The sequence below is a fragment of the Heptranchias perlo genome, chromosome 8 (assembly GCF_035084215.1).
Source record: "Heptranchias perlo isolate sHepPer1 chromosome 8, sHepPer1.hap1, whole genome shotgun sequence".
NCBI classification, from domain to species: Eukaryota; Metazoa; Chordata; class Chondrichthyes; order Hexanchiformes; family Hexanchidae; genus Heptranchias; species Heptranchias perlo.
In genome coordinates, this window is record NC_090332.1 from 18,899,373 (window position 1) to 18,913,822 (window position 14,450).

Genomic DNA, 14,450 nt, shown 5'->3' on the forward strand with positions numbered 1-14,450 from the left:
ACATGAATGGCTGCAAATAATATAGCCTGGAATTATTTTTTTTTTTTAAAAAGTCTTCATGATACAATACTTGTACACACTACATGTCAGTTACGTTATCACAAGATAGGCGGTAGTCATTGAGCTCAGCAATGTATCCAGGTTGAAAAGTATAATTTTCAAAAGGCACAATAGACAACCACCAAGGTAACTGAGAATGCGTACGGAAGGAAACTTATCACGTCCCTTTGAGATTCTAGCCTAGATTTTCCAATTGGATCTGACTGATTTCCAAATATAAAATCGGGCATACACAATAGAAAAAGTAGATGCATCTGTTATGCGAATTCTTCACTCACTTTGCATCATGTGCAATTTCCTGTGAGCAGGGAATGCTGACTTAACATGTGCCTACCTCAAACAGGCTTTAATTACTATTTTGAGGGCAGGGAGGTCCTGCACGTCATTTCCTGACATTTTGGCACATAGAATGTTTTTTCTAAATAATGCCCATGTGAATGGGTGTCCAGTGTTCATAGGTTAGAGTAAATATATGAATAAGATCAGGGAAAGAACACAGTAATGTTATGGTAAATGTATTTGTCATTCGTAAACTATTTTTCTTTTTTTTGTGTGATTTTTTTACTTGCTGGCATCTAGATTCTTTCAAGCCTCTCTGGCAACTGTTTTAATTTTTTCCCCAACATTATTACTGCCACCAATAAGAATTCACTTATCTGAGGTATTTGGAAGAGCAAGATCTTCAGAGATGCCAAGCAGGTCACTGCATTATCCCCATCCACTATCACCTGCTTCTGTGGACAGAGGTGAATACACATCACTTTGTCAGCTGATTAGTGCATGGGGAGTTCCTATTCCCAAAGGAAGCTGGGATAACTGACTCAAATGGTACCAATAAAATATATGAATGCCCCACTAATACTGGATACTTCCTCAGAAGCACCCCAATCCCAGTAGGTAATTCTTTCAGTGATGCTGCATGAAAGAAGGGATGGTAGGGTTATCAACAGCTAGCAAACCAACAATCACGTCTATAAGCCCCAGCATATTTACCTGGAAAAAGCCATGGAAAATCAGTATTCAATTGATCCTTCTCTGTTAAGGGGGGGGGGGGGGGGGGGAGAGAAGGGAGAGAGAGTAAGAGGCTTTCTAAAACAGGTAGAGTGCAAGAGCAGTCAGATTTGTCAAAAGGAAAACTGTGAGAGCTTTTGTTGAGGTGAAGAGGTTAGAAATGCTGCAAGATAGTTAGAAGTAATCTTGTTTAAGCCAATTAAGACATCCTAATGATGTATGTTAGTGTGACAGGCTCTTTGCATGAAGATAAGTTGTACTATTTGAATTAAAAATCAAATCATAAGTGCTGTTCTGTATGCTTACCTATTGTTACAGCTTATTGGTTAGAATCGTCTTACCAAGGGTTTTATCAGTTCAACTTCAGAAAGATTATACACGTGAAAGACATGAATATCCAGTTCAGATCATAAGGGGGTACTATTGTTATAACCAATACAAGGAGATATGGGACACAGTGAGTCAGCTCCCACAAAGGCAAGACACTCAGAACGCTTCTGGGAACAACCAATGCCACTGTGCCACAGAAGATATCTATGACAGACCTGAATTTGTAACACTTGTACATAAATCTGGATATAGCCAGACATTTGCTTGTATTAGGACTGCATATTAGGATTACATATTATGAGTGGTTAGTCATTTTAATAGGAACCAAAAAAAAGATCAGAATATTTTACACATTTACTTCTTCTATAATTTCTTCTTTAGGTTGTTCATCAAGACCATCACTGGAAGAGTCAGCACTAGAACTATCATCTTCATCATAACCTTCAAGGGCTTTAAGGTCTTCAGCATCAATAATTCCAAGTATATCATTTTCTTCCACTTCCCGCATGTTACCAATTTCTTCATCAGAAGAAGTGTCAATAGTCCCATCCAGCTGTGGGATGGATGATGATTCAACCTTGATCTGTTGCTCCTCTGGAGTTGCTGCAACCATCAACAGTGTCTCATTTACCTAAATAATAAATAATAACTTCAACATTTAATTCACCAAAACAAATACCCAACCTATAAAGCAACAAAATACTACGGTAACCTCAAGATTACCAACCTGGTTTAAGGTAGCCTGTCTATATCATTGCGAGAGTTTGAACACACAGACCAGACCGCAGAAGTTATTAAATTAAGTTGGCCAAATCAATAACTTGTATTTTCTTTGGAAAAAGAGAAATTGTCTCCATGGATTTTTTAATATTTTCTGAAGCTACATTTTGTGGTAATTTGAGAGGAGAAGCACAAAACTCCCTGGGAGAAAGCTCTCTGGAAAACTAGCAAAATAATTGGAATATAGGAATGTACAGAAACCTTAAAGACTACTGCAGTCCATCTGGTTCATTCCAGAGTCTAGAAAATATTCTATTCCACAGTACCTCCTACACCCCTCTATCAAATTCCAACCCCCGACCCGGCAACCCCACCTTTATTTTTGAGGCTATTCCCTCTTATATAATCTGTGACTATGTTAAGCATTTGACATATCTACCTCAATATGATCACCCCTGAACCTTCTCTTCAAGTGTAAACCGTGTAGTTCACTGGTACCTTAACATGCTACGTAGGATGTGGATTCATGCTTGTGATTTCAAACACTGTGCACTTTGGATATCTGCCACATCAATGTAGACTCTGAGCAGAGATTATGTGATTCCTCATTTTTCTTACATCAAGGTGTAGTGGGAAGAAAGGAAAAGATAAGAAAGCAAGTCATCCTGGGCTTTCCTCATGTATTTAAGGTTGACGCAAATGTAGTGGGGGCTTAATGATATGTTGCCTGCCTCCCCTCATAAGAAACAGAATGGGACAGACCAACAAACTGGGATTAATAGGAGATAATGGGCCATAATTTGCTGTTGCAGGGCATCTAACGACATCTGCCGTTAGTTAGACTTGTCCTTGCATGTTTAGGTTTTTACATTTTTTGCATGGCAAGTTGCTGAAAGTGTGAGCTGATAATGTCGCAGCGAGGGAAACAGGGCATCTGGGACCTGAGTGAACAGGGCAAACAACTGTGTATCTCCTTAACCAATCAGACTGTGAAATAAACAGCGTGAGGACTGAGAAGGAAGTGTAAATTAGAGTCGGTGAATTCAATGTCAAATCAGGTACAAAAGGAGAAATAAAGAGAGGGAAAGAAAGATTGGATTAAGAGAGAGAGAAAAAGACAGAAAAGTCAAATTAAATTTTACATTTTTAAAATCTCCAAAAACAATTAAAAACTGAAGGAATGAGACTCCACACTTGTAATAGTTAATTTTCAGTGTCAGAGAAGTTGACTGGCAGTAATTAACACTTATCGTTAAAAGGGTACATAGATTGAAACGGACAAGACTTAACTTTCTGTGGCGAGGTTAGTTCATATCTACTGCGAAAATACAGCAACTTCACGTCATTCAATGCATTTCAATGGTGAGGCAGACAGTGAGATGCCGTTTTCTCAAAACTAACAGCAGAGCAGCGCATCTTGGACAGCAACTTTTGGATTTCTGTGTTTTCCAGATTTTCGCGTATCTGCCCCTCGCCTGAAGTTTGTAGCACTTGCGCATAAATAACGGTGGGCGCCATTAGCCTCACCGTTATTTTGACAGCAAATTCTGGCCCAATTAGTTATCTTTCTTGTTCTGTCCAATACTTAAAACTCCACTTAGTTTGTATTTTTAAGCAGGTAGAAATGTAGTAGAATGCACGACAGAACAACTTTTTGTGCCTCTACTTCCCAACTTCCATAAAATGTAGCTTCTGCCAACTTGATAAAATTTTACAAGGCTGTATATTAATTTGTATCTTTCAGTCTTCATTTTTTCTAAGCACTCTTACCTGGGCTGCAAACTGCTGGACTACACACTGCTCGGAAACGCACTGCGATAAGTTTGTTCCTTCGTTTTGTTCAGATGCTTGATTTTGTACAATGAGCGTATGTGCTAGAGGAACTCTGTCTGAATCTTGAATTAACAGATGTTGAGTCTGGCCTGTGCCTGCTTGTTCTTCCACAGCCTGCTCTAGCCTAGTCGGCTGTGTGGATACTATCTGCTGCTGTGTGGATACTATCTGCTGCTGTGTTATTGTTCCTGTGTTTGCTACAGGTTGGCTCTGAATAACAATGCGTGGCCCTGTCTGTACCCCCATCCCAGAGTGTTGTAAAACTACCTGCTTCACTGTACCCTGTTGTTGAATGTATACATGTCTTGACATACCAGGCTGTTGCAGAATGGACTGACCAGCTACATCGAAGCTTTGGTTTGTCAGCAACTGCTGATGTGAGGAAACTTGACCTGAACTGGATTGTTGGAGTGTGGCTGCTTGGTCTTGGGAAGACTGCTGAATGACATGTGCTTGACCAGAAACTGAGTTTTGCTGGATGAGAGCTGTCTGCCCTGTAACTGTATTTACTTGGTGAATGATATGACGAACAGGCTGCTGGAAATATTTCTGGCCTGCAGCACTTTGGGTTACCATTACTGGGACATTGACCTTATACAGATGACCTAGAAAAGACAAAGATTGAAAAGAATCAACAATATTGGAGAAAAATATTAAAAAGGATACAGAGACAGGGGAGGGAGACAGGATTACAGCAGACAGCAGCAGCAAAACCACAATAGGCTGAATGGCCTTCTTCTGTGTTGTAAGTTCCATGATTCTAACAGCAACACTAATCTCGAAACGGTATGCAAAATAGTAGACCCATTATCTGGGATTTTGCCCCAAGGTAAGTTGGTCATTTAAAAAAAAAATCTGCTGATCATTGCCTTCCCTGAGCCCTATGGTAGTTTATTGTGGCAGTTTGAACCAACAAGAAAAAAGTAAGAATGCTATTCATAATTGAATGAATAAAATAACAACTATTACACAGTTCTAATAAAATTGCTCAAATAAACAAGGAGCAACAGCAGAGCTAAATATGGGTTTTCATTCCATTCAAAATTAAGATTTAAAAAGGTGACAAATATATTCTACTGAATGTATCAATTTAAAAATAATATAGCCAATAGCCAAAACTATCGGTCAGAGGTTCCCAAACGTTTTTTTGCAGAGATTCATGCCCCATGCGCGTCTCCGTCTTTTTAAGAAACAGTAGGAGCAAAATTAGTATGCACCAGTAGCGCAAAACAGGCAATAGCGAATCTGATGCATAGTAATCAATTACTGTGCACCAGAAGCAGCTCTGATTGGTCCAACTTAGGAAACATTTCCTTTGAACACAATTTTAAACCTCAGTGCTGTTATAGGGAACGTCAATCTTTCTAATTATAACCATCTAAATTTAAATGGAACTCATTCCAAAATTTACTCCTTCAGTCAGTACTGCTGCACACTCCAGGTAGATTGCAAGCAAATAGATCAGTAATTACAGCTTTGCCCAATCCCAGACTTTCCTCTCCCCCTTAGGCTAGTATAATTTTGTACATTTCTGGTATATTTGGCACTGCTTAGCTCCATCACCATGGAGAGCAAATTGTTAAATTGACATTATTTGTGCTCCCGGTTTCACAAGAATAAAGCCCAAACAATTTACAAACCCAGAGATCAGATTACATTTGTTTATTAAAATATTATTTGAATGTTTATTTTGTTTTGGATCTACATGTCGTGCCAGCAATAACTATCTGTGCATTGAGTGTTTTTGACATATGAGCTTGTATAGGCAGATAAGTTGCCCCTACTTCCCCTTTCAAGTGCCCTAGCTACCAATGATGTGCAGCCTGGGGAGACTGGAAAGAAGAGAGAGCAATTCTGATTCACAAAAACAAAAGAAAAAATACATTGTTTAACACTGGCAAAATCAGTTTACATAAATGGATTTACTGGAACAGTGAGGAATACAAGATATTTGCCTGAAGCAGTCTGTAAGGTGACTCCAGCAGGGACCTGGATTGGAAGACTAATGCCAGAAGGTAACGCAAGAGTAGTTGTAGTTCCTGAAGTGTTCTACAAAAACAGATAATACAATGTAGTTATTTACAACAAGGAAAATGTAACATTTTTATGTTCAGCCCTGTTAAAAACAGTAATTTTTGTTAGCTCAGGTCTCTTTGATCAGCCCTCAGGCCAGTCTGAAGCACCAATTTCCATGTTAATGTAGTGTTGATAGTAGCCATGATGTGGAGATGCCGGTGATGGACTGGGGTGGACAAATGTAACAGCTTTATTTGAAATCACAAGCTTTTGGAGCTTTGCTCCTTCGTCAGGTGAGTGAAGGGTTCCATAAAGGCACTGCATATATATGATGTGGAGATGCCGGTGATGGACTGGGGTTGACAATTGTAAACAATTTTACAACACCAAGTTATAGTCCAGCAATTTTATTTTAAATTCACAAGCTTTTGGAGGCTACCTCCTTCCTCAGGTGAACGATGTGGAAATGAAATCCTCGAAATTTTTTTCGAGGATTTCATTTCCACATCATTCACCTGAGGAAGGAGGTAGCCTCCGAAAGCTTGTGAATTTAAAATAAAATTGCTGGACTATAACTTGGTGTTGTAAAATTGTTTACAACTGCATATATAGTCAGAGAACAATGCCTGATGATTACAGATAATCTTTCCAACTGCCCGTTATCACACCTCGGCAGAGAGATAATCACAGCAATCAAAGGAGTGGATGGTGTTCAGACAGGTTAGTCAGGGACACATTACATCCAAGAATACTGAATACACAAGGGGTCAGATAACAAAGACAGAGAGAGAGAGAGAGAGAGACACAGACAGACAGAGACAGAGACAGAGACAGAGACAGAGAATGACCAGTTGTATTAAAAACAGATAACATTTTTTCGCTGGTGGGGTTACATGTAGCGTGACATGAACCCAAGATCCCGGTTGAGGCCGTCCTCATGGGTGCGGAACTTGGCTATCAATTTCTGCTCGACGATTTTGCGTTGTCGTGTGTCTCGAAGGCCGCCTTGGAGAACGCTTACCCGAAGATCAGAGGCTGAAATCAACGATCCGGAACAGCAGACAGAGGGATCCGCGGTACAGCAACCGAAGAAGAAAGAGTCAAATTGGACTCCTCCGGAGGGACGCTGCCCTAAGCTTGACATGTTTGCTCAAGCGGTCAGGAGATGAGTCAACATCAGATTCGTCAGCCGCACTCAGAAGACAGTCCAGAATGTCACCCGAGCACAACGCAACGCCATCGACGCTCTCAAGACCAACCGCAACATCGTCATCAAACCAGCGGACAAAGGAGGAGCCATCGTCATACAGAACAAAACTGACCATTGCAAAGAAGCATACCGACAACTGGACAACCAGGAACACTACAGACGGTTACCCGCAGATCCGACCAAAGAACGCACCCACCAGCTCAACAAACTGATCAAGACCGTCGATCCAGACATTCAAAGCATCCTACGCGCTCTCATCCCACGTACTCCCCGCGTGGGAGACTTCTACTGCCGCCCAAAGATACACAAAGCCAACACACCCGGACGTCCTATCGTATCAGGCAACGGAACCCTGTGAGAGAACCTCTCTGGATACGTCGAGGGCATCCTGAAACCCATCGTAGAGGGAACCCCCAGCTTCTGTCGCGACACTACAGACCTCCTACAAAAACTCAGCACCCACGGACCAGTTGAACCAGGAACACTTCTCACCACGATGGACGTCTCGGCACTCTACACCAGTATCCCCCACGATGACAGCATCGCTGCGACAGCCTCAGTACTCAACACCAAAAACAGCCAATCTCCAGACGCCATCCTACAATTCATCCGCTTCATCCTGGATCACAATGTCTTCACCTTCGACAACCAGTTCTTTACCCAAACACACGGAACAGCCATGGGGACCAAATTCGCACCCCAATACACCAACATTTTCATGCACAAGTTCGAGCACGACTTCTTCACTGCACAGGACCTCCAACCAACGCTATACACCAGATACATAGACGACATTTTCTTCCTATGGACCCACGGCGAAGAATCACTGAAGAGACTACACGATAACATCAACAAGTTCCATCCCACCATCAAACTCACCATGGACTACTCCTCAGAATCGGTTTCATTCTTGGACACACGAATCTCCATCAAAGACGGGCACCTCAGCACTTCACTCGACTGCAAGCCCACGGACAACCTCACGATGCTCCACTTTTCCGGCTTCCACCCTAACCACGTCAAAGAGGCCATCCCCTATGGACAGGCCCTGCGAATACACAAGATCTGCTCAGACGAGGAGGAACGCGATGGACACCTACAGACGCTGAAAGACGCCCTCGCAAGAACGGGATATGACGCTCGACTCGTCGATCGACAGTTCCGACGGGCCACAGCGAAAAATCGCATAGACCTCCTCAGAAGACAAACACGGGACACAACCAACAGAGTACCCTTTGTCGTCCAGTACTTCCCCGGAGCGGAGAAACTACGCCATGTTCTTCGCAGCCTTCAACATGTCATCGATGACGACGAACACCTCGCTAAGGCCATCCCCACGCCTCCACTACTCGCCTTCAAACAGCCACCTAACCTCAAACAGACCATCGTTCCCAGCAAATTACCCAGCTTTCAGGAGAACAGCGTCCACGACACCACACAACCCTGCCACGCCAACCTCTGCAAGACATGCCAGATTATCGACACAGATACCACCATCACACAAGAGGACACCACCCATCAGGTACATGGTTCATACTCCTGTGACTCGGCCAACGTTGTCTACCTCATACGTTGCAGGAAAGGATGCCCCGGAGCACGGTACATCGGCGAGACCATGCAGACATTGCGACAACGGATGAACGGACACCGTGCAACAATCGCCAGACAGGCGGGTTCCCTCCCAGTCGGGGAACACTTCAGCAGTCAAGAACATTCAGCCTCCGATCTTCGGGTAAGCGTTCTCCAAGGCGGCCTTCGAGACACACGACAACGCAAAATCGTCGAGCAGAAATTGATAGCCAAGTTCCGCACCCATGAGGACGGCCTCAACCGGGATCTTGGGTTCATGTCACGCTACATGTAACCCCACCAGCGAAAAAAAGTTATCTGCTTTTAATACAACTGGTCATTCTCTCTCTCTCTCTCTCTCTGTCTTTGTTATCTGACCCCTTGTGTATTCAGTATTCTTGGATGTAATGTGTCCCTGACTAACCTGTCTGAACACCATCCACTCCTTTGATTGCTGTGATTATCTCTCTGCCGAGGTGTGATAACGGGCAGTTGGAAAGATTATCTGTAATCACCAGGCATTGTTCTCTGACTATACATGCGGTGCCTTTATGGAACCCTTCACTCACCTGACGAAGGAGCAAAGCTCCAAAAGCTTGTGATTTCAAATAAAGCTGTTGGACTATAACCTGGTGTTGTACGACTCCGTACATGTTAATGTAGTCACTCGGGACATACGAGATCCACACACATATACTAAGTCAGCACAGCAGCTCAGGGGCTGAGTGGAGATCTGGTGGCTGGTCTCCATGAGAGAGAGAGAGAGAGAGAGAGTGAGCGCAATCACCATGGAAAGCAAGCAATGCTAAATATACCAGAAGACCTCTGCTATCCTGTAGGAGAAAAACTATAATATAAATCCATATACTTTTATTAAAATTAAATACATACAGATAGGGAAGTACTTTCTACTGGAAGTACACCTAGTCTTTCCTTCTCCGTTAAAATAATAATTAACTGGAGGAAATAATTTGCAGAGCTATGGGGAAAGAGCAAGGGAATTGGACTAAATAGATAGCTCTTTCAAAGAGCCGGCACAGGCACGATGGGCCGAATGGCTTCCTTCTGTGCTGTAACATACTACGATACTAAGACTGGTGTGAATGCTAAACCTTTATAAAACACTGGTTAGGCCGCAGATGGAGTAGTGTGTTCAATTCAGGGCACCACACTTTAGGAAAGATGTCAAGGCCTTAGAGAGGGTACAGAAAAGATTTACTAGAATGGTACCAGGGATGAAGTACTTCAGTTAGAAGTACCTCAGTTGGAGAGACTGGAGAAGCTGGGGTTGCTCTCTTTAGAACAGAGATGGTTCAGGGGAGATTTGATAGAGGTGTTCAAAATCATTAAGTGTTTTGATAGAGAGTAAATAAGGAGAAACTGTTTCCAGTGTCAGACGGTCGGTAACCAGAAGACACAGATTAAAGGCAAAAGATTGGCAAAACAACCAGAGGCGACATGAGGAAGCATTTTTTTAATGCAGCGAGTTGTTATCAACTGGAATGCACCACCTGAAAGGGTGATGGAAACAGATTCAATAATAACTTTCAAAAGGAAATTGGATAAATACTTGAAGGGAAAAAATTTACAGGGCTATGAGGAAAGAGCATGGAGTGGGACTAAATGGATTGCTCTACCAAAGAGCCGGCACAGGCACGATGAGCCAAATGGCCTCCTTCTGTGCTGTATCATACTATGATACTGATACTTAGAACAGGAAAATCCCTTTCCTGTTCAATGCAGAGTTCTCAAATGTGCCATTCAACAGTGTGGTAAAATAGAGATTTGTACACAAAATTGGCCACTCAGACTTCTGCTGCACTGTAAAGGGGGCCGGGGAGGGGGAGACATTTCCCACAAGGGGCAAAAACCGACAAATTACCACACTATTCTAACACACTTCACAGCAGCTAAATGAAGAGCAACATTAGGTACAGTAGAGAGCGGGGAGCAAAGACAACCAAATTTAAAGATAAAATCTCTCCCTTCAACTTTGCAGCCACTGCCATAAACATGCAAGTGCTTTTTTGATTGAAGATATTAAATATATTACCACACCTTTTTATAATTTTCCATTATAATTTCATAGCATATAATGTAATTGTTTCAATGGAAAATTTCAATCACGGTTAGTCACCCTTAGCCCTCTGTGTAGCTCCTAGAACTGATTGAAAAATAGTGTTCGGAAAGCAGTATACTCAGAAATGCCAAGAGAGGGTGAGGATCTTAAAGTTCTTATATTTGATCTAGAGATGTGGGCTCCAGCAACACTGACATCCCCAAGGCCATTAATAGATGATCATATATTGTGGGAGCGGATTGTATGTAGGCCAGACTAGGTAGAGGTGGCAGGTTCCCATCCCACTTGGGTTTTTAAGACAATCCAGCTTTCATGATCATTTTCTGGCACTAGCTCATAAATTGTCAGATTTATTGAATTCAATTTCACAACTTGCCCTGGTGGGGTTTGAACTCATGGGGCTCGATTTTAGCGTCGGGTTTCCTGCGGGTTTCCAGCGGGGGGGGGGGGGGCCGAAAATCCCGATATCCAGTCACGTGACCGGATCGCGCCGAGATCCCGGCCACTTCCGGGTACCGCGCTGACGTGCGGGGCTGCGTGCGCAGGCCCCGCTGGTGGGAATCCCGCAGGCAATTAAAGCCAGCGGGGTTCCACTTGAGTGTACTTACCTTGCTTGTTGAGGTCATTAAATGAGCTGAATCAGCTGTCAAAACAGGAAGTATGGGATTTTAGGTTCAAGGCAGTGAGTTTCACACACTGGGGGAAACAGTCTCCCTTCAACCGGTCGTGTTCCAGCCAGCAGCCTGTGGCAGCTGCCAAGGTGCACTCCACAGCGGGTGGGAGAGCCCTCACCCACGCAGGAGGCCACCGCGTCACGTAGGGCAACCCCTGCCCTCCACCACCCCCCGCCAAGCCAGAGGACAGACCGACGTGAAACCGCAGCCCCAGTGCGAGGAACCACCTACCTACCCTGCACAACCCCTCAGACCAACACCTGCCAGATGGGTGGTGCGTTGACATCCTTGGAGGATGAACAGCATGACCAGCCCCAGCAGCCTCGCAGTCCACGCCGTCCACCTCTGACACGTGGAGCTCCACAACAGTGCTGTGACACATCCACCTGTACAGCAGGAGGGAGGGCTACCGCAGAGAGAGACGCGTCGCAGAGGGCACTACCCTCCGCACAGGGTCCACAGACCGAGGCGCAGCTCCCCGGACCTCTCTGAGCAGCAGTGCACACGGAGGCGCAGATTCACTCGACATGTAGTCGTGGAGATCTGCAGGCTCTTTCATGCCGAGCTGCTCCTGGCTGGCCCCAGCACCATCTGCTTACCTGTCGCTGCCAAAGTCACCACTGCCCTCCACAACTTCTCCTCCGCATCCTTCCAGGGTGCAGCCGGGTACACCGCCGATGTCTCTCAGTCGTCTGCGCGGAAGAGCCCTGCAAATACACCTGCACCTACTCTGCAGTAACACAATGGGTGGCATCAGTGGTGGGTCCTCATAGTGATACCCAGGAGCGGGCATTATTGGACACAACAGACAGGATTCGCGGAGACATGGCAGTGGTGGTGCCAATATAATGTGTGATGTTTGTTGCTCTGAAATTCAATATAGGTAACACCCATCGCAAACCCTCAGACACCCTTGTGCATCCCCTTCATGCTCACGACACGTTTGCCGTACGCTGCCTACTGCACATATGCGATGCATGCCCTGTGGCTGCAGCACAGGTGGTGGCAGGTTGAGTGAGGCTGGCCGTGAGAGAGATGCACGAGAGGGTGAGTATGGGATAGAGCCATGAGATTGTATGAGGATTGGGTTGCGTGTTAGTGGCGGGTGAGTACTGGCGAGGTGAGTAGGTGTAGGTAAGATGAGGATGGGGTTTGAGTGGGTGTGAGGGGTGATGTGACAGAGTAGTGTTGGCGGTGCCGAAGGAGATGTGGGGTGGGGGCAGTGTTGTGGCAGACGGAGTGTAGGGGAAAGACTACGTGTTCTCATTGTGGCTGACCTACTGAAGTCATTGGAGCGCCTCCTGCACTGTATGCAGGTGGGCGATATGTTGGTGGTGCGGGTGACCACCTCTGCCACCTCGAGCCAGGCCTTCTTGGTGGCAGAGGCAGGCCGCTTCCTCCCGCCCGCCGGGTGGAAGATCTCTGTCCTCCCCCTCCTCCTCACCCCATCTGATGATACCTGGGGTGAGGCATCATTAAACTGGGAGCAGCCTTCCCCCTGGGCTGCTCCATGTTGTAATTTGTTCCATTGGTTGCAGCATCTGTCAGTGGAGGACTGCCCCTTTAAGTAGAAAGCCTCCAGCTGACAGATCGTACTGCGCATGCGCAGCCCGCCCGACGCGCAGACCAGCAGCGCGGAGCCCGGAGGAGCAGGTAAGTGATTCCAATTAGTGCATTGCCTGCTACGATCGCGCGGGCAACCCACTAATTTCACCAGGCGCGGAGGCCACGCACCCGAAACCCAACCCGCCGGAAACCCGCAGGCCTGCTAAAATCAGGCCCATGATCTCTGACTACCAGTCAAGTACCATAACCACTAGGCTCCTGTACCCATATAAAATTTTGAAGAGGAATAAAAACAAAGCAGGATTATTTATTAATACACTTACCAGTTCTGCAGATGTAAAATTTTGAACACTTCTACCAGCAGGAATCACAATAGAAGCTGCAACAGAAAAGTAAGATTTTACTATCTAATTTAGTAACCTGCATAGCAATCGTGGGACAAAAGTTGGATTTTACACATTTTCCAAAATGTAGCTGTCAAGTAAAACTCGAGAAATTACTGATCGACAATTTCTTAATGGCAAGAGCATTTGGAAACCCACAGCAGCCTAAATTGATCTGACTTTAATTTGTTGATAGGAATGGATTACTGAGGGACAAGTTCTGCAGACATTATTAGAATAAACTCCAATACTACTTTCTTGGCCAGACCATCTTCTAGTGTCTTGAAAAGGAAGGATACTTGTTTTAGAGGATCTAAAGGCTCAATTACACAATTTGCTCCACAAATTTGGTCGTACCAAAACATGCAGGTCTAGTTTACAAATATACACTGTCATGTCCACATGCATGAAATCTTTATTTGAACACTAGTAAAGTCACATACAGAAAAGGCTCATTCGAAGGTAAATGGGCAAGTTTTAAGAATTCAGGTCTTCTGCTTTGGATATCTACAGGTTTTTAAAAGGCCTTTCCCTTTCAACAGCTTCACAGCAATTCTTATAAGCAGACCATATCCTTTACAGTGTGGAAACGATATATTTTATACGTTCTGCTTTTGCAAAGATTACATGATCCAGGGTTAATAATTACCTAAATTGCATTAAACTGCTTATTGGAAGTTAGATAGACTTGTCCAACACTTTCAATCACCTGCACAGATGGAATACGACCAGTCTAAAATAGCTACAATACTTATTTACAATTTGAAGAACAGCCTCAAGCTGATTAGACAGTTCAACCATCAATCACAAATCTCCTTTTCAGACAGAAGGAGTTAATTATACTTTGACTCTTCAGATAAAGTGGAGATACATGGTCAGTTTTTCTACACCTCTTGGCCAAAGTACTAGAGGGCCACCAGCAGTTAGCACAAGTCGCTGCTTTCAGAAGAGATGGAGAGAAACCAAGAATGTGATAATATAAAATTTGTTCTGAACAG

General features: G+C 44.3%; 1 protein-coding gene across 1 annotated transcript in view; it reads right to left on the reverse strand.

Moving 5' to 3' along the window:
- LOC137324306 (stonin-1-like) overlaps nucleotides 1-14,450 on the reverse strand; it is a 97,464-nt gene that overhangs the window by 15,880 nt on the left and 67,134 nt on the right. The window contains exons 8-11 of the mRNA XM_067988449.1: nucleotides 13,393-13,448; nucleotides 5,881-6,003; nucleotides 3,892-4,731; nucleotides 1,760-2,032 (exon numbers count right to left, since the gene is read on the reverse strand). Of these exons, the coding sequence (XP_067844550.1) occupies nucleotides 1,760-2,032; nucleotides 3,892-4,731; nucleotides 5,881-6,003; nucleotides 13,393-13,448 (1,292 nt within the window). The remainder of the gene's footprint in view (nucleotides 1-1,759; nucleotides 2,033-3,891; nucleotides 4,732-5,880; nucleotides 6,004-13,392; nucleotides 13,449-14,450) is intronic.